General features: G+C 44.2%; 1 protein-coding gene across 1 annotated transcript in view; it reads left to right on the top strand.

The window, feature by feature from the left end:
- PSMD3 (proteasome 26S subunit, non-ATPase 3) overlaps positions 1-20,450 on the top strand; it is a 39,939-nt gene that overhangs the window by 10,433 nt on the left and 9,056 nt on the right. Inside the window, exons 6-10 of the mRNA XM_069237422.1 lie at positions 3,819-3,922; positions 8,854-8,968; positions 16,657-16,776; positions 17,635-17,738; positions 19,678-19,833. Coding sequence (XP_069093523.1) covers positions 3,819-3,922; positions 8,854-8,968; positions 16,657-16,776; positions 17,635-17,738; positions 19,678-19,833 — 599 coding nt within the window. The remainder of the gene's footprint in view (positions 1-3,818; positions 3,923-8,853; positions 8,969-16,656; positions 16,777-17,634; positions 17,739-19,677; positions 19,834-20,450) is intronic.

Here is a 20,450-nt window from a genome sequence, read left to right as displayed (position 1 = left end):
AATTCTCACAAACTGAAAAAAGTCTTCTAGTGAGGTGTGGGTGATTCTTTAGAAAGTTTTTTTTTATTCCTGATCCTTGCAATGATGTGCTTCTCCTATAACACTGAATGGCTAAAAGTATCTTCCTTTCACTCGAGGAGGTTTAGACAAAGAGTTGTGTAGTTGCCTTCAAGGGCCACTTATGAGCTGCCTCTAAAAGTGCTCCTGAGCTTCTCCAATCCTCTAAAAATACCAGAACTATATATGAGCTGTAAGGATGTGCCTCTCTTACTTACACCCTTCGTGTTAGACCTGAAACGTGGAGATAGTGGTTCCCGAAACGTTTTTGCTTTTTTCCAGGCGGCTTTGCAGATCCTGTTGAATGCATTATGGCCCTGGGTACTTTCCCACTACATTTTTTGGGAAGGGGCACCTACCAGTATGTGCACACTGATGTTTTCAAGTATATACTAAGCCCAACATGGTTTGCTTAAATGTGCACACTTACACATTAGTTCTTCCATATGTATACTGAGTCTGGCATGACTTGCAGATATGTGCACACTTGCACATCAGTGTTTTTGTGTTTATGCTGAGCCTAGCTTGGCATAACCTTTTGTGCACATTTGTGTTTTCATATGTATACTGAGACTGGCACAACTCGCCAGTATGTGCACACTTGCATGTGAGGGTTTTTATATATGTACTGAGCCTGAGACAGCAGGTCTTTATGGCGCGCTTGCACATTAAGGGTTTTCTCAAAGCTTGTGCCAAGCCTGACCCTGCAGGCTTGTGAGTGCGTCAGGGCACATGTGCCCATGGAGTGAAGAATGCCCATGTGTGTTTTCACTGCCATTGAGGGCTGCTCTGCCCATGTTACTGTGGGGGAAAGTTTGTAATTAATCCTAGCTGCAATAGTGGATTGAAGTGGGGCAGCCTCATGACGTTTACCATCATTAGATTCCCAATGACAAACTCTTTCCAGTGGTAAAGGTGATTTTGTCACTGTTCCCTTGGAAACGTCACTTCAGAAGGTGGGCATTTCCATGTTGTAAAATCCCTTTTGTGTCCCTTTTCACTTCAAGCTTCATTTTGCTGGGGAAAAACACATTGGTGCATTCCCCAGCGACGGCTATAAAACGTGGACAACCAAAACGACAGACCTCTGCCTTCTGAGGGCCTGGCTGGATATGTTGGAGAAAGGTTTTGAAACTTGGCCTCTCGGAGTCAGATCATGGCACCACTAAAGATAAGGATCTACATCCCATGGCAGGCATGACTGAAATTTAGGGGAGATACAGGGTTCCCCTTTGAACTACCCCCAACTTTAAAGGCCCACTTCAATATAACTAGGGGGACCACACCACCAATTTAGAGATATCCTTGCTGGAGAGCAGGATGGAGTCCCTGTACTGCTTGGTGCACAATGCCAGAGGAATCTATTGTCCACAGGAGTATTTACTGTCCTCGGAAGGGATTGTGCACCCTTCCTGCATCGTGGCTGGCCAGGGCACCCTGCTTGCTGCAGTGTGACAATATGAAGTGTGCTCTCCAAGCACTTGTTGGCTTGACCCCTGTTCTGTGTGGATTTTCAGGGACATCACAGACCTCCTGTGAGAGACCTACACTGTCTACCGTGTTATCTGGAGACCGGTGCCCTCTTATGCAGCTGTTGTCTGCTAGATTCCACTTGGTAGCATTCCAGAAGTGTGGCCCTTCACTGTTGGCCATTTCAGGCAGAAGCATTTAATTGATAGTGAATGCATTGCTTGTTGCGGGACCCTGCTGGACCCATTGTTGAGTGTGCTGCATTTCTCTTGTGTGACCACTGACTGCACACTCACTGCATGCGGTGTCCATGTCCCTGGTTGTGACCTGGGGAGTTGAGGAGCATACCTGGAGCAGTGTTGCAATCTACCTCCTGCGGTACTACTGAACTGGTGTGCCTGTGGGTGTGATTAGATTGGTCTGGTGCGACCGAGGTCATCGCACACTGGTGTTTTGCCACATTCCTGGGAGGTATGGAACGGGAACTGATTGTGTGTTCAGAAGTGCCTAGTGCTAGGCGTGGTGTCTCATTCCAGGGAGGCACAGCAGTGATAACTTTTCATGTGCAGCAGAATTTTCTTGTGCGACTCAAGTCATCACGCACCCGACATTGGGTCTCATCTGAGTGAGGTCCTGCATTGAGCACTTTGCATTTGCACTCCACAGTGTCTGGTGCTACTTAGATCATTGAGCACCAGACCATGTGCCCCCATACCAGGAGGGCACGGAACTGGTAAACCCTTCATGTGCAACCCGGACGCCTTGGGCAGTCCAAGTCATCGCGCCGCAGACGTGGTGCCTCTTGTCCTGGGAGGTGCCGAATCTGCAGCTATCTGTGAAATGGTGTGTCTGGCTTGGCTGTGTGCCACTGATAAGCCATTCTCTCCTCCTTCCCCTGTACCTGTGCCCCGGGATCTTGACCAAGTGTATCCACTGGCTGTGAGCGGCCTAGTATCAGGGAAGGGTTGCTTCAATACTAACTCTGAGGGGGTGCGGTAATTGGTTAGAGGGTGGAGGAAGGTTTGGGTTTAAAAGGGGTCTGCAAACTCATTTACACTTCACCTGCCGATTGTCAGAGCACCACATTAGGGTGCTGGAAGCGAGTGTGTTCTTGTAGGCGAGCATAGCTGACATCCATGGTACTGAGTAGCGAGTATATGGGTTTAATGTCACTGCATGGCTGCATTACCGTGCACATATACTATTGTGTTTGAGACTGACGTTTACTGGTGCTGCCTAGGTGCAGAGCTATTTCAAAAGTGCTATAGTTCTCTGTATCTGTACATTGCTGCTAACGTTGTGAACCAGGATACATCCTACAGCTGTTTCATATTGAATTGGGTGGGTCTTGTGCTGCCAACGTGGTAGTACCACATGTGGATGTGGGGAGGAAAAGTATTATTTTCTCACATGTACCTTCTGCTGATTTCGTATTAACACTGTTGGACCTCGTATTATTGGTGATATTTCTGACTGATTTATGCCTAGATTTATATGGTGTTCATGTGGTATTATTAATTAATGTGTGTGTTTAATACAAACTTTATTTACATACATCTTGTGTTAAGTCTTGTTTGTGATGTTCAGTGTACTTATTGTGTGGCTGTGCTGTGCCATTGCTTTACACATTGCCCCTGTGATAAGGCTAACTGCTCTTTGCCAAGCTACCCAAGGGTGACCGCAGGTTATACAGTGAGTGTAATCACCCACCCTTGGAAGGAGTTGTAGGTTCTGCCTGGCTAGGGCATCGCCTCAGCCAACGAGAACGTGCCGCCTCCAACACCCTTTTACTGATATCATAACTCTCTTAACTCCCCACCACCCCCATCAGATCAGGTAATTTCCTTTTATTCTAAAAAAGATATACCTCTTTTTAGTGCAAGCAGCTTCCAACTTGTTTTTTTTTTTTTTTTAACTCAGCACGGTATCCTCGGAAACCTCAAAAGCTGGTTTTAATTTTCAGCTTCTTCAAATTGTTATTCTAAAATAGAGCCTATTCTCTTCATTTCAAATAGCGTTGAGATTTCCAACACAGTAACACAGAAAAACTCAAACATTTTGGTGGCATTTATACGCATTAGAACCCTGGGTGCTTCAGTAGATAGTTAATCAATTCCAGTGTTGCTATTCCCGGCAAACCCTAGAAAGAGGGGGAGCTTGTCGAATTGAGTATTATTTACCAAGAATGAGGACTGATGGAACAATAAAGGAAGTGGGGCTATGGTAATATATGTGTACACTCTGTGTTTGTTTATTTTTTTAAGTACCTTGTATGCATTATTCTGTTTTAGGTCGCATTAAGGCCATCCAGCTGGAATACACTGAAGCGAGGAGGACCTTAACCAACGCCCTGAGGAAGGCCCCTCAGCACACTGCTGTCGGATTCAAGCAGACAGTGAGTAGATATCTGCAAAATTCACAAGTGCAAAGAAATTGCACCTAATAAATTAGGACCCCCATATCTTTTGCTGTTAATGGAATGCTGGATCCGGTCCCAGTGAGTTAGTACCGTTCGTTGTCTTTGTTGTCTCACAATACAACAAAGTAGGGTAGGTAAACCTGTTGATCAGTATAAGGCACTTTGAAACTTTCCCCCAGGGAAATTGCGTGTCCTTAGGTGCAATGATTGATCTATCCTACCACCACCCTGACCCACCCCGTCTCCAAAACTAACTACGTCAACAGAGTCTCAGGCCTGGTGTCAAAATCACATGGTCAGTCTAAAGGGGGTCATTGTTCCATTGCCACCTTATCCGTCAGAGATCACTAGTCATTGAGAGCAAGACGGCCTAACTGTGCTTGGTCGGAGATGTGAACAATGGTTCTGCAGATGCCTGAACTTGATACCAGTGTTTTTTTTTTTTTTTTTTTTTTTTTTTCCAAACCCTTTGGCTTGGAAGAGCATATTTGATGTAATCTAGAGCAATGGTTTCCAACTTTGACTCCTGAGGACCCCCACTAAATCACTACTGGAAGCTGGGGACCCCCAAGCAATTTGTATAACTTCAATTTTAATCATTAAAATAGTAATTTGTACAACATACACAAACAAGTACAGACCTAACAAATACTCACATTACTAAAGATATAAACATTTTATATTGAAAAAAAAAAGCAGAAATCAAAATCTTTAAATGGGAAGGTTGGTGCTGCATTTTGGCGACTAACTTTTCAAGGTTTGGTTTTATTTCAGAAAGTTGAATCCTCCGGTCAGATTCTACATTTCCCAAGCGATTTCTGTATTTATTTTTTTAGGTATATAAGATCTGAGAAAGCTTTTTAACATAAATATGTGGTGGGGAAAGGAAGTAAAACCTTACGTGCCTCTCATCTCTCCATAGCCTCTCTGTCATATGTATTTAATTTGTTTTATAGCACCTCTCATACCAGTGTAGGGTGTTGGAGCACTTTATATCACACACACACAGGCACAGTCAATTGTGTGTAAATCAGTGTAGAGAAAATGTTGCATAAGGCGAGGGAGGACTACAAGGTGTAGGATTCATGTCATCCATACTGGTAGGCATTTTCTTAGAGTGCTTGGTCTGGAGAAGCACAAACCCAGGATTCAGAAAAGAACACAGTGGTTTGTGTTGACTTTGATACTTGTTTTGTTTTTTTAAATACGCAAACAAACCTTTTTAGTAGCGTCAGGATAATAAAAGACTGGGAAAACATATGTTTCTAACTTGTACCATGCAGTTTGCATGCAGCTCTTTGTTGGTACTTCATAGCTCACTGTGCTATATTGCGATTGTAACTTATGAACTGCACAGTAACAAAAGAATCTCTGTGACAAAAAGAAGTACCCCTCTGTGCTATGCGCGTAAAAGACAGTTTTTTGCTATGCATGCGACCCGTTCTTTGCAGCTGGCATATTAACCATCTGCGCTACCTTGGAGTCAAAACTCCCACCTCTCGCCAGCAGGTACATTAATCATCAGAGTTATCTTGACACTTTTATTTTTGCCCGAAAGCTGCTGGATATACAAGGAACTTTGCAGTTCTTGTAAGACGGCTGCAAAAATGATGTAACAAATATCGAGAGGCCCCAGTTGGAGAAGTGCCTTTTTGCCGGCCAAGTCCATAAGATGCCTGTGGACCCCCAGGAACGTGTCATGGACCTCTGGGGATCCAGGGACCAGAGGTTGGGAACCTCTGATCTAGAGAAGTTACCAGAAGGGGCAAGGCAGTCCAGCAATGGTTTGTTTTGGGGTGGATATTGACCTTTTTCTATTTTTATCTGACAGCACTAATTCGGTCTGCAAGGAAGTATTAATCAGTTGACAATGGAATGTAGAGACCATTATCTTGCATTCCTTCTCTTAATTAGTCCTACTGGACAGATACCCTTGGTGCAGTCCTCAATTACTGCTATACTGAGGTAGGAGTAAGTCATTCAGGAAGTCTAACAGAACAAGAGTTCTTGAGTGTTTGGGTTTAGTTCAGTTAGTGGGGCAACTAAAGGGAGGAGAATCATGTTACCATCCTTCAGTGTGTAAGGCCACACCCTGGTGAACCATAAGCTAGTAGATATTGCAGGAGCAGAGGGATTCATGTTGGTTTGTTGTATATTCTAACTCTCAAGGATCAGGTGGTCAAATTGGGATTCTTTTTAGCTTTACACCCATCATCCTTGCATTTTTGCTTCAGTAGGCCTCCCCTCCCTCGTTTACCCCACATGGTCAGTGCCTGATCAAAATGTATGACCTTTTTATCACGATGTAACCAATATTACAACTAAAATCAGGGCCACCCAATAACATAGATAATTCTTCTGGGTGAACTCTAGCCATTTGCAGTAGTACAGAGTCAAGAGTGGTAATCTTCGAGGCACATCTAGTAAGATAGACTTTTTTTTTTCTCTCAGATGGTGCCGTTTCTATTGGTGCTCCATATTGCCTAGGTTAAAAGGATAATTGATAGACGGCCCGTTCAGTCTCCTGCTCTCGTTCTTTTCTAGATTCCTCCAGCTTGAGAACTTTAAAGATCAGATCAGTTACATAGTCTCCGTTTAGTCTTTATTGTGTGCTGTTTGCTTCCTTACATCATGTGTTGGCTCTCACTATTGCGCAGTCTTGCCGAACAATCTTACATTTTGTGAAAAGCTGACTTGGTTTTTGTTACCACCAAAGGGCCATAGGGGCTGGTTAGCACTCATGATGGAGGTTTTGCCGGAGATTCGTCTTTTTTTTTCCATTTGATAGCGTTTGGGCTAGGGCTGTTTGTTTTAAGCCTGGAGTCAGCCATAGTGTATGTTGTCAGTGGCAGTCCCTGTTTCCAATACGCATAGGCAGTGCTGTTTTCAGTTTGGTTGCACAGAAATGTATGTTGACTACAAATTTAGCTACATAGTACTCTAAGAATATTTTTAGGCATCCCATTATCAGCCTACTTGGTTGCAGGGAGAATTTGATTGCAGTTTCGACTGCAAACTCATTGTGTAATAGTTGGCATCACTACACAGTGGCAGACAACATATGGCAGTGTGAACTAAAAGCAGGTGTTTATCCAGACAATGTAAAATAGCAGGTTAGGAGCATGGCCGTGTCAGTGGTCTTTTTCTTAATTTATATTCTCTTTTGACCACACTTCTTTAACCAAATTGAAAATGAGTATTCTTTTAGTCCTTGTATATTCTGTGATAGTTTGACTCCCACAGAATCAATCCGTTTATGGTCAGGTTGATGTGTTTACTGAGGTGTGAATTTTGCAGCTGTTCTTTAGAAAACTAGCAAAGCAGCTTAGCACAGGTCCCTGCCTTTTGAAAACCATGTTCTATTTCTTGAAAAGGCATTAGCCCTTGCAACCGTACTTTCAGTTTTATCACTTAGATTTCTGGAGCCTAATGTTGGTAACAAATGGGACATACGAAGTTCAACAGGAAAATAATATTTCAAGTTTATTTTTGTGCCAAACTAAATGGGAGTTGGCAGGTCAAAGTGAGCTTGTAAGTTTTGGACCTTTTGTGGGTGGGGTTGGGGGGCTGTATTTTTATTATGACAGCCATTGTTGGTGACACAGAAGTTTTTTCCCCGCTACGCTTGCCCTGAAATTGTGTTTGTGCACTTATGGAGAACATGGGCATCAGAAGACTGCACTTATGCTTTAGTATAGTATTGCGAATGCGGGTTGCTAATTAAACCAATTACAAATGCATTGCAATTATATGTTGCAGCAAACTTCTGCCCAAATGTGCTTGCATGCATAAAGTCCTTTTTATGGCATATCCTTAAAACTGCCATGCCACAACACAGAGAAAAGCAGGCTGTTTTGATTGGAATCAAGTGTAGTACCATGTTTTTTCCATTCTACCATCTCCAATACAGTGCCAGGAACACACAACATTACGTATAATCTACCTGCGGCGTAGATGCAACTCTGTCGTCCTCTGAAGCACAGTGTACACTAGTGATCTAAATCTGACCCGAGTGCCTGACTTAGGCCCTCATTACGAGTTTGGCGGGCGGCGGAGCCCGCCAGCAAAACTCGTTCCACCATCAGGCCGCACCGCCGGCCCTATAAAGAGTTCACCACAGGGCCGGCAGGCGGGTAACGGTGTTTCCGTCCGCTGGCTCTACAGTGAACAGGGCCTTTAACATTGACATGGCTCCTAATAGAGCCAGCGCCAACGAGGCGGTGCTGCTGCTGCAGCAGAACCCATCGTGCTTTCGTAAGTCGGGCAGTGGAAAGCACGACTGGGCTGTCCATGGGGCCCTCTGCACTGCCCATGCCAAGTGCATGGGCAGTGCAAGGGCCCCCGGCACCCCCTTTCCTTTCGGGGCTACCACCATGCAAAGGCTGGTGGAATGGGGACTCGTAATCCCCAGGGCAGTGCTGCAAGCAGCGGTTCCCTGGAAGATTACAACCGCCGTGACCGCCAGGCTGTCCGCTGGCAGCAACCTAGCAGTGTCGACGGTCCGACCGTGGCAGCTCTGCCACAGTCATAATGTTGCGGTCGGACTGCCACTTTGGCGGTGGTCTGGTGACTGCCATGGTCATAATGGGGGCCTTAGTGTTTACTGCAACCTTAGAAATGTTGATACTGTTAAAAGCTGATTGAGCACAGTCTGGCACCTACTTCCTTCCCATTGTGTGCATTTCTGTTAAATGTGATGTTTATTGTTGGAAGAGCCTTGTGTGGATCTCTTTCATGGTTGTCTGTTTTCGAGTGTGGGATGCAAAGCTTATTTTTTTACACTTTTTGTTTAGAATTATTATGTTATTTTCATAGCTCTTGGCTACTCTCTTGCTTTGTCTTGCTAACAGTTTGAGCTCTGAACAAGTTTTGATTAAATTTACAACTGGTCATTGTACTTTCGACAGGTCCACAAGCTGCTCATTGTGGTGGAGTTACTGCTGGGGGAGATCCCCGATCGCCTACAGTTCCGACAGCCTTCCCTGAAGCGCTCCTTAATGCCATATTTCCTGCTTACTCAGGGTAAGTAAGTCAGTGTTGCCAAGTCCCTACAAGTCTTTTAAATGCCCAAGCAGCCATCCTCTCCCTTTTAAGGTTCCTGCAATAGGAGCATTTTTTCAGTAAGTAATAATCTGCAGCTTAGCTCATTATTTCACAGTTTACAACATAGACCTGCTTCAAAGCCCTGAGCTTTGTGTTCCTGCCTTCTGTGGTAAAATCCGAACTAGTGTCATAAAGGTTTTGGAACAACCAGAAGTAGTGAATCTTCTTCTGACACTGGCAGAATAGCGCTAGAGGAAAAAGGAAATTAGGAAGCAGTTTCCCTGCTGTCAGCAAAAATAGAATTAATGGCTAGTTGAACAGGTTTTGCTAGAAGGTGTGTTTTCTATAACCAACTGAAATATACATTTAATTTAAACAAGAATAAAAGTAAAATGTCGGCTCTTTACAGCAAGGAATGTTTTTCTGTTCTTACAATTTTCCTTTCAACAAGATTCATGAAAGTTTTATTTAAATATTAACTACTGTGTTTGAAATTGGCTTCTTTTTATTTGAAAAAAATTAATAGAAATTGGTGAGCAGTGCATAATTAGACTGCCAAAGGCTTTTTTTTTTGAAGGGCTCGGGGATCCTGCACATGGGTAGGAATTGTCATTTGTTATGTCTGACAGTGAAGATCCACTGGAGGAGAACTACTATTTTGGCTGTGACACCGAACACATTTATTTTATTTTGTAGTTTCATATATGGCAACCAGACCCTGTAAATCATTGGAATTACGTAGGTAAAAAAGCAAAGTAAATGCATTAAATACAATATAGTCAGGGCTTTTAGCCATCAGAACGTCCGTGTTCACGGATCTGTATCTAAGCTTCCCCTGAAGGAGCCATGACTGCTCACGCTACTCTACTCAACTGAGAGTCTGGTTCAGAAAGGGGGTGCTTGACCTAGTTGATCAGGGTCCATAGTAGGGTGGGCCACAGGACAACTGGAGTAAAGGGCCTCCACTGCTTCAGTTAGGTCCAGTAACTCCAGCATGCCCAGTGTCCCGCTGAATGGGATTCTGACAACAGAGTTCCTAGTTATAGACTCCGAGAGAATACCTAAAAAGGCAAAACAACACACTTTACTTAAATTTGCTCTCTGATTCTACCAAAATACAAAGTGAAAACCTTGTTGTACATTTTGCTCCCCATTTGTCTATGAGGAGCCAGACAAATTTAATGGTATTTACCACTAACTATCATCTGGAGCTTTTAAAATGAGTTCGTCCACTGTCAGATGACCGGATAAGGCAGTCAGTGTGAGAGCAGTGATCTGGTATCTCAATTAGACTACTGTAACTCTGTGTTGGTTGGCACAGTAGATAATAAAAGCCTCCAGGTAATCAATAATCTGGCAGCTAGAGCGTTGGCAAATATGCATAGCTGGGAAACTATTTAGGCAATTCTAAGGATTCAGCAGTGGCTTCCAGTCTAGTCAAGGGTAACATTTTAAACTGTAACTCTTATTCGACAATAACACCACTGAATACATATCAGCCTAGTAAAAAAAATTAAGATTTAGTATTATCCCTTCGCTGCCAGGCCTTTTCCCCCTCCTGTGCCGAGCCTTTTTTTGGCTATTTGGGGCAGTTCGCTCTTAGGCCCTCATAAGTTTTTGTTCACATAAGCTACCCATGCCAAATTTGCGTCCTTTTTTTTCCAACATCCTATGGATTCTAGAGGTACCCAGACTTTGTGGGTTCCCCTGAAGGAGACCAAAACATTAGCCAAAATACAGTGAAAAATTTGTTTAAAAAAAAAAAAAAATGGGAAAAAAGGGCTGCAGAAGGCAGCTCATGGTTTTTCCCCTGAAAATGGCATCAACAAAGGGTTTGCGGTGGCAAGATCACCATCTTCCCAGCTTTCAGGAACAGGCAGACTTGAATTGGAAAACCCAATTTTTCAATACAATTTTGACATTTTACTGGGACATTCCCCATTTTTACTATTTTTTGTGCTTTCAGCCTCCTTCCAGTTGGTGACCAAAATGGGTGAGAAACCAATGCTGGATCCCAGAAAGCTAAACATTTCTGAAAAGTAGACAAAATTCTGAATTCAGCAAGTGGTCATTTGTGTACATCCTACAAGTGTTTCCTACAGAAAATAACAGCTGAAATAAAAAAATATTGAAATTGAGGTGAAAAAAACAGCAATTTGTCTTCACGTTTTACTCTGTAACTTTTTCCTGCGATGTCAGATTTTTTAAAGCAATATACCGTTACGTCAGCTGGACTCTTCTGGTTGTGGGGATATATAGGGCTTGTAGGTTCATCAAGAACTCTAGGTACCCAGAGACAATAAATGAGCTACACCTTACAATGGGTTTTTATTCTATACCGGGTAAACAGCAAATCATTTGCTGAAATATAAAAAGTGAAAAATAGGTATCAAGAAAACCTTTGTATTTCCAAAATGGCCACAAGATAAGGTGTTGAGAAGCAGTGGTTATTTGCACATCTCTGAATTCCGGGGTGCCCATACTAGCATGTGAATTACAGGGCATTTCTCAAATAGAAGTCTTTTTTACATACTGCCTTACATTTGGAAGGAATAAATGTAGAGAAAGACAAGGGGCAATAACACTTGTTTTGCTATTCTGCGTTCCCCCAAGTCTCCCGATAGAAATGGTACCTCACATGTGTGGGTAGGCCTAGCGCCCACGGAAGGAAATGGCTCAAAACACAACGTGGACACATCAAATTTTTTCACAGAAAACAGAGGTGTTTTTTGCAAAGTGCCTTCCTGTGGATTTTGGCCTCTAGCTCAGCCGGCCCCAGGGGGGGGGGCAGAAATGGCCTAAAATAAATTCCACCCCCCCCCCCCCCCAAAACCCCTCCGGGAGCGACCTTTGCCTACAGGGTCACTCCCCCTGCGTGACATTGGCGCAAAAAAAAAGATCCCCGGTGCCTAGTTGTTTCTGCTCCCCTTGGGGGCAGATTGACCTAAAATCGGCCGATTTGCCCCCAAGGGGGGGGCAGAAATGGTCTAAATACAATTTTCCCCCCAGGGGAGCGACCCTTGCCTAATGGGTCGCTCCCCATCTCTAAAACAAAAAAAAAACTTAGCCCTGGCGCCTAGAGGTTTATCAGCCTAATAACAATAGGCCGATCTGCCCCCAGGGGGGCAGAAATGGCCTAAAATAAATTTGCCCCCCGCCCCCCCAACCCCCCCTGGGGAGCGACCCTTGCCTACGGGGTTTCTCCCCTTGCGTGACATTGGCGCAAAAAATAAATCCCCGGTGTCTAGTGGTTTCTGCCCCCCTTGGGGGCATATTGACATAAAATCGGCTGATGGCTTAAATACAATTTGCCCCTCCATGGGAACGACCCTTGCCTAAGGGGTCGCTCCCCATCTGTAAAACAACAATAACAACAAAAAATCGCCGGTCCCAGATCGGCCTAATTAAAATAGGCTGATCTGCCCCCCAGGGGGGCAGAAATGGCATAAAAAATGTTTGCCCCCCCAGGGGTCGCTCCCCTTGCCTAAGGGGTCGCTCCCCTTGCATGAAATTCGCAAAAAAAAGAAAAAAAATCCCTGGTGTCTAGTGGTTTCTGTCCCCCTTGGGGGCAGATTGGCCTCATAAAAATAGGCCAATCTGCCCCCAAGGGGGGCAGAAATGGCCTAAATATAATTTGCCCCCTAGGGGAGCGACCCTTGCCTAAGGGGTCGCTCTCCACCTCAAAAATACAAAACAAAAACAACAACAACAACAAAAAAAATATCCCTGGTGCCTATTATAGGCCGATCTGCCCCCAGGGGGGGGGAGAAATTACCTAAATATAATTTGCCCCCTAGGGGAGCAACCCTTGCCTAAGGGGTCGCTCTCCACCTCAAAAATACAAAAAAAAACAACAACAACAACAACAAAATTATCCCTGGTGCCTATTATAGGCCGATCTGCCCCCATGGGGGGCAGAAATGGCCTAAATATAATTTGCCCCCTAGGGGAGCAACCCTTGCCTAAGGGGTCGCTCCCCACCTCAAAAATACAAAAGAAAAAAAAAAAGGCTCCCTGGGAGCGACCCTTGCCCAAGGGGTCGCGATCCTTGCCCAAGGGGTCGCTCCCCTTGCGTGAAAATCGCAGAAAAAAAAACTCCCTAGTGTATAGTGGTTTCTGTCAGATTAGCCTCTTAAAAATAGGCCAATCTGCCCAAAACTTTCAGTTTGATTGCATGTGTGGCTGTAGATACACATGCTCTGCACAGACTGTAAAGCAGTCCCTCCATAAAAGCGGTAGCTAGCCTGTAGGAGTTGCAGTTGACTGGAAAAGAGTTCGGAGCACAGCTTGTCCTACACTGGCTTGCTGGCGTGCTAGCACATCCACACATTAGTGTTTTGTGAGTGTATGTGGAGTAGACCATGTAGCTGCCTTACAAGTGTGAGCTATAGGGATGTTTCCAAGAAGGGCCATAGTACCATATTTTGTACTATTAGAAAGTGCTCTAGGGATAACCGGTAACCATCTCTTTGCTTTAGCTTAACAAGTTTGTATACATTTAACTATCCTTCCAGCTATGTCAGTTTTGGATTTTGGACTGACTTACGAGGTAGTGAAAGAGCTGTTTAGTTTTTCTAAACTCTTTGGTTCTGTCAATGTCAAAAATGAGCACTCTTTTAACATCATTGGTTCTGTCAACATAAAACATGAGTGCTCTTTTAACATCTAGAGTGTGGAGAGCTCTTTATGCAACAGTCAGGTTGCAGAAAGAAAATGCATAGTTCGATGGACTGGTTTATCTGAACTTGTGATACCACTTTAGGTAGGAGCTTAGGGTTAGTGCGTAGGACTACCTTATCCCTATGAATCTGGGAGAAAGGTTCTTCCAAGGTTGTTGCCTGAAGCTCACTGCCACATCTGAGTGATGTGTTAGCAACTAAGTAAGCTACCTTCCAAGAAAGGTATTGAAGTGGTTCAAAGGATGGACCCATGAGTCTGGTGAGAACAATGTTGAAGTTCCACAATGGTATGGGGGAACCCTAGGCTAACCCTAGCGCGGACAGGCTTCTTAAAATTTTTGTCAGCGACGAAGCATGCCTGGGAGAACTGTTAGGAACTGAATATCCCTATGTGTGGAAGTAAGGGTATCAAAAAGGAAGACCTGTTGGATAGGGGCTCTATGTAATTGTACATTATGGAAGGCAGTAGCTTGTGCAGCTACTTGTTGGTATGAAGTAATGTCCTCTGATCATGAGGGCATGCTGGGTTGAGGTCTGGATAATTAGAGGGGATATGGTCATGATCATAAGTATCCTAAGGGACTGGGTCGTGGATGAGCCCACCTAACCTTCCCCAAGTAATAAAGGGGAACCATGAGGAGTATAATCCCCGGAATAGTAGAGGTCCGGGAGGTTGAAGGAAAAAAAAGAGGCAAAGGAGGTGGAAGAGGTGGTGAAGAAGGCCTTAACGTGGTAGACTAGTGGCCTTGTCTTTGGTCTTCTTTTTCTAGAGTGGAGGAGTGTCCAAAGGTTCCTGGAACTAAATCTTCTTTTTTAAAAGTACAGGCGGTAAAGCAATAATACGTCCTGTACCCTCCTGGATTTGGAGGCGGCGCTGAAGAGCATCCATAGTCTCCAGTACATGCTCCACAGGAGAAGGGGTAGCAGTAGACTGGCTTGAGTCTTTCTTGTCGGACGATTTTGGCTCCGTCTGTTTTGGCACCAAAGATTTTGGTCTTTGCAATTTGGTTGGTGCTGAAGTGGAGGTGGGCGGAGTTCGCCTCAGAGCCAAACCTCGGATTGAGATGGAGACGACCTCTTGGCCTGATGGAAAGGAGATTGAAGATGATGGGTCGGTCTTGGCATTTGTTTTAGGTGCCGAGGCAGAAGGCAGGGCAGCCGAAGTGCCTTTCAGTTCTCATGGCTGGTGGCAGTGGCAGACTTGTGACCTCGAGAATGGGCATTTTAAGGGCCCTGTGGTGGGCTGGAGGGGCCACTTTACTCACAGGTTGCGACGACGTGATCTCATGGCTCTCGATGTCCGATTGAATGTCTGAATCTTAAGAGTCCTGATGGAAAGGGCCTCCTCCTCCTGTAGGGGCTCCTCCTGCGCATGTTCCTCCCCAATGACGTCCAGGGTGTCGTCTGGAGTCCTGTGCGCCATTTCCCATTGACGTGCTCTTGGGTCCTTCTTCGAGTGGAAAGATTTGCAGGTGTAACAGGTAGTCTCTTGATGATTGGGGAGAGAGGCAAAGATTACACACCAGGTGTTGGTTGGTGTGTGGAAGTCTTGCCTGGCACTTACGACGGAAGCGGAATGGAGTTGGTTCGATCAGGTCTGCATGTCAGTCGGTGCTGCATGGACGTTAGGCCCATATTATAGACGCCCGAAGGGCTTCCGGTCGATACCTGGACCAACGATTGGAGTGCAAGTGCTAAGGTGGAAGTGCAAGCGAAAACAATACCGTTGAAAGAGGGCAAGATAAACGAAAGATTTAAAACCCGAGTGAATCGAGACTGAGTGAAGACACATGTCCAATGGCGGAGAGAAAACAATCTGACAAAGGAGTCGATACCGATGCGCATTATCACCAACAACTTGCACCACTTGGGACCCAACACTAGATGGCAGGAGTTTGCAGCACGTGTATCTACAACCACACATGCCATTGAACATAAGTTTCTGTAACACTTGTGATATTAGGTATCAGATAATGGCTTGTGCGCACCTAACCATATACACATGGGTCTTTTCATATTTTGAAGGCTATTTCGAATTAATCCAGCAGACAGCAGAAATGTGCAAATAACGCACATCTGTAGCCAATATCGACTGCCAAAATTTAAAGTTTGATTAAAACTTTGCATTGCAAATTACCGGTCTGGTTTTAGAGTTGCCAAATCTAGATCTTTCAGTGGAAAAAAATCATCCGTTGAACATTGAATTCCAGATATTTGAATACAGGAAATTTCTTGTGACCACACTCCTTAGGGATCGTCTCAAGTGTTTAGGAACAAACATTCAAATGCACGGTGTCAATTAACAGGGTCAGGGGACCCTTGTGTGGAGGATACAGCTGCATCTGGGAAGTATTCACCCTGGATATTATAATATAAAATTCATTCCGAAGTACTCAATCATTTAGAACATGCTGGAATTGCAGAGCACTGGTACCAGGAATTGTGTTCTACGTGGGAGTCTGTGGGAAAGTGCTCTCATTGGGGAACAACCACAATTATTTTTATTGGATACACCAAGACTGTGGGTGACGGTTCCTGTAAGGTGAATTTTGATTTACCATTCACACTTGATTGTTTCAGCAAAGGGAATCAAAGGTAGGAACTTGTACTTTGTTTTGGCTGAGCAGTCTGTGCCTCCCGTGGCTGCAGCCCCAGCCAGTGTAGAAGCTAATTGATTTCTGCCCTCCGTGAGGATACCTTCACGAGCAGTTGGACATGCTGTGCATTACTCCAAACTGCGTCGGGCGTGCCATTTACAAAAACGAAATTATGTGAACTCGCATGTCATTACGTCACTCTATGGGGTTATTTTTTATGACCAGGGTGACTTCGAACTATTCAGCTTGTCAGGTAAGAGTTTACTTTGTTTCATAATGCATGAACATCCAAGGCAGTCCCGTAGGCAATGTACTGGACTTTGATTCTTGTTCTATCCATGCGCTAGCCGTACTTTTCATATGCTTGATACCTTGCTTCTGTCACCCACAGCTGTCCGGACCGGAAACCTGTCCAAGTTTAATCAGGCCCTTGACCAGTTTAGCGAGAAATTCCAGACAGATGGTACCTACACCCTCATTATCCGACTGAGGCATAATGTCATCAAAACAGGTGGGTGTCATTTATGTGCCATGAGGCTATTTTTATGGTCCGTCTATCAAGCCTTCTTGGATATACACTATTTGCAGCCTAGTTCACTGTGCTGGTCAGAGACATTTTAAAAAGATGGAAGCCTCTTTACAGGATTTGTTTGTATGCTATTCATAACAGAGCATTCCCTGCTCAGGTCATTTATGTGAAGAAGTAAGCCAGTAAAATTCCGTTAGGACCTGCTTTCCTCTGGCCTTGTTATTAATATTTATAAAATGCAGTAGCAAATAACTTTTCACGTCTTTAGTTTATTTGAATTTTTTTAATCTCACAATAATGTGTCATGAGTACATAGTTTCGGCCATTGGAAAATAGAAGTGAGTGGCAGGTCAGGGGTGGTGGGATATTAGTGAAAGCAATGTGTAGCAGAGGCCAGTGGTGGATACGTGTGTAGGGTACTCAGTCAGAAGTCTAGGCTGACTTTATGCCTTCATGCTTCTGCATTCGCTTATTCATTGGCTGATTTGCCTTTCGCTCACAGTCTCCCTTCTGTGTCCGCTTGCTTTTGGCTACTCTCTATAAACAGGCTCTACTGCTCCTTCACTGATCTGCTTAAATACTGACCTTCTGGATGAGCTCCTTGCTGTATCATTTGCAGACAGAGCTGCCATCTGTATCTTCTCACTTGCTGGCCTGTCTGCTTTGTTTGAACTTACCCCTACCTCTGTGTCTGCTCACTCGCTGGCTGAGTTGTCTCAGTCTCCCCATGCATTCAGTTTATGAACACTATTGTGTCTGCGTTTTATTTGCTACCTGGGAAGCCATATGTACCAGTAGTCTGTTTTCCGATTCTCATAGTGCCATTCTTTCTTCTACTAGGCGTAAGAATGATCAGTCTTTCATATTCCCGCATCTCTTTGGCTGACATCGCCCAAAAATTACAACTGGACAGTCCTGAGGATGCTGAATTCATTGTTGCAAAAGTGAGTCTGCACTGTGGCCAGCAGTGTATTCATGTGTGGGTGAGAGAAGGTGGCCTGTGCATCAGGCATGAGGGAGACCTGTAAAGAGCTATGTGCTCTGTGGGTAAGAGCGAGCCCGAAGGATAATGGAGTGGGTCTTCTCTCACACAGTGTTGGGCGGCTGTTGAGTGGATGTTGACCAGTATGTGAATGAAGTTTTGGCATCAGTAAATTAAATTGATAATGAGGAGTAATAGACAAAACATTTCTCCACAAATAGTTCACTACACCTCTACATATTGCAGAGAATGAGTGGAACAATGTAACAGTTTTAAGAGAGAAGTGACATTATGGGATGTACGCATCTGCCTAACTACTTATTAGTTACCCAATGGGGCAGATATCACATTTTTAAAAAGAAGGATTGTTTTGTTCTTTATTCATTCAGCAGATTGCAGAAGAATCTCTTCAGCCCGTGAGATTCAAGTGTTGTCCATCAGGGAGCATTTACGATGGTCAGAAAAATTGACTTAGCCTGATCTAAACTTAGCTGACGTGTTAAAAGCCCATCTTACACAACCCTCCATTGACTCAGCTTGTGCATGCCTCGTGAGTCGGTGTTTGTGGGCACTCTGCACCGGCACTTAATTCTTCACACAGGCACTTATTTATGACTATTCACCAGACGGTGGTGCTGTCTAGTCAGTTTAACAATTAAGTATATATAAAAATAATTCTAGCATGCCCAGGCCATTCTTACACCTTTTGGTGTTCTGGAATAGTCCAGACTGTCACATTTGCAGGCGTGTGCTTACTAGGAACCCCTTATACTGGCATATGGCAGCAGTGCCAGGTAGTGCCATCTGCAATGGCCTTCTTTTTTTATTTTATTTTCAAACACCCTTAAGTACTGGTTTTAGTGGTTGTGTCCAAACTGACCCACCATAAGGTGCAATTAATACATTAGTCCATTATACGCTCAGGTTTAAAATAAATGTGTCCATAAATGGGAGACAAATCGGATTTAGAGTAAAAGGTCCATACCGTGCATTAATGAAGCACGGCATCTTTAAAAAGTATGGACCTTTTTGTCTTTCAAGTCTTTTCTATTTACTTTGGCAAGAAACCCACTCTTGACCTTTGCAAGAAATTCGTATCCTTTGATTGTAATGAGGATGGGGTTAAGAGGAGAGCACATCTACCATCTTTGTCCAACGTGGCCAGTGAAAAACCAGAGAAGATGATGGCATAGCTTCATTTGCATATACTTGAGAGAGTTTTTTTTTGGGAAGAGTGGAATATCATTGTGTGTCACTATTTTGCCAGTGTGTTAAAAGTGAGGAAGAAATGGCATCTGTACAACAAGTAAGAGGATTCCCTTCTTCCCTGGTACTATGGCGGGGTGAGATGACGCCTAGAGATTTGTGAGCGTATGGATTGTTATGAGAAGACATTGTCTCACCAAGCTAACTGAAGCGAGCTTGTAAAAGCATACAAGTTCAGTAGGTCAGGACCCTTTTGTACATTGGTGTTTGAGCTAGGTGGTCTGACTTCTAGTATGAGCGATCTCACAGTTAAGTGGGTCTTTTGCTCTTCGATTTTTATACAAGGATAAATTGTGTCTTTATAGTTGTCGAGTTATAGAAACAAGGATTGATTCCCTTGCCTATTTTTGCTTTTGATGAGTAAAAGTGGCTTTGGTGTTTGCCAGGCAAGAGAGAATTGCTCGGGCAAAATTCAGTCTAGTTTTTCATGGTGGAGTGATGAGGAGTGGTATCTAGAATTCCCTTCGATTGTGTTGAGAGCCTGGTCTATAGAGCAAGTGAGGTGTGACGTGTAGGATGGGTAAGAGGAGGTTTATGTGGGTATGTGATGTAAAGGAGAGACAATGCTTAGTAATGTTTGAGGCTGAATTTATCAACAAGTGAACATGCTGACAGTATCCCATGTGGTGTTTCAGGCTATTCGTGATGGAGTCATTGAAGCCAGCATTAACCATGAGAAGGGTTATGTTCAGTCCAAAGAAATGATTGACATCTATTCCACACGTGAACCCCAGCTGGCCTTCCACCAGAGAATCGCCTTCTGCCTGGATATCCACAACATGTCTGTCAAGGTAATGGTAGCACCTCCGTCTGTATTCCTGCTCCTATTCCTGTGTACATGCTCATTCACTCTACTCCTGCCTTTAATTTCTCCTGTTTGCAAAGAGAACACAAACGTCAAGGTGCTTTGTCAAGGCTGCATCTCTACCGAGCAGTAAGCAGCCTCTCCTTAACAAAAACGATGTAATATGGATTGTGGGTATTTGGTACTCCTATGTTGTCCTATGCTTTCCCTATGCTACGTAACATCCATGAACCTGGAGTTGGTAAAAACTGCATTCAGTATAGTTTGGCAGAAGCACTAGGTCAGGAAGTTACTTTTTCCTCCAAGCATTGAACAGTTTAGTACACCCAAAAGAGGAAGTTACCACAAACTCTCAAATCTGATTCAGGGAGCGAACCCCTGACGCAGCAACACCAGCGCTAACCTGAGATGGCAGCGGCGACCTGGCCCACCTTCAGATGACCCTCTGAAGATCAGTAGGCAGATCGTTAAGACTTCTGTCAAACAACAACCAGGCTCTAGGGTTTTGCCTCAAAAGTTTTTGCTTTCCAAGAAGTGGCTGTAATGATGAAAACCTCCCAAATAAATATCCGTTAAGGGGCCCTTGTCTTTGTTAACCAGGTT

The sequence above is a fragment of the Pleurodeles waltl genome, chromosome 6, assembly GCF_031143425.1.
Source record: "Pleurodeles waltl isolate 20211129_DDA chromosome 6, aPleWal1.hap1.20221129, whole genome shotgun sequence".
NCBI classification, from domain to species: domain Eukaryota; kingdom Metazoa; phylum Chordata; class Amphibia; order Caudata; family Salamandridae; genus Pleurodeles; species Pleurodeles waltl.
This window is presented reverse-complemented; position numbering and strand designations above follow the sequence as displayed.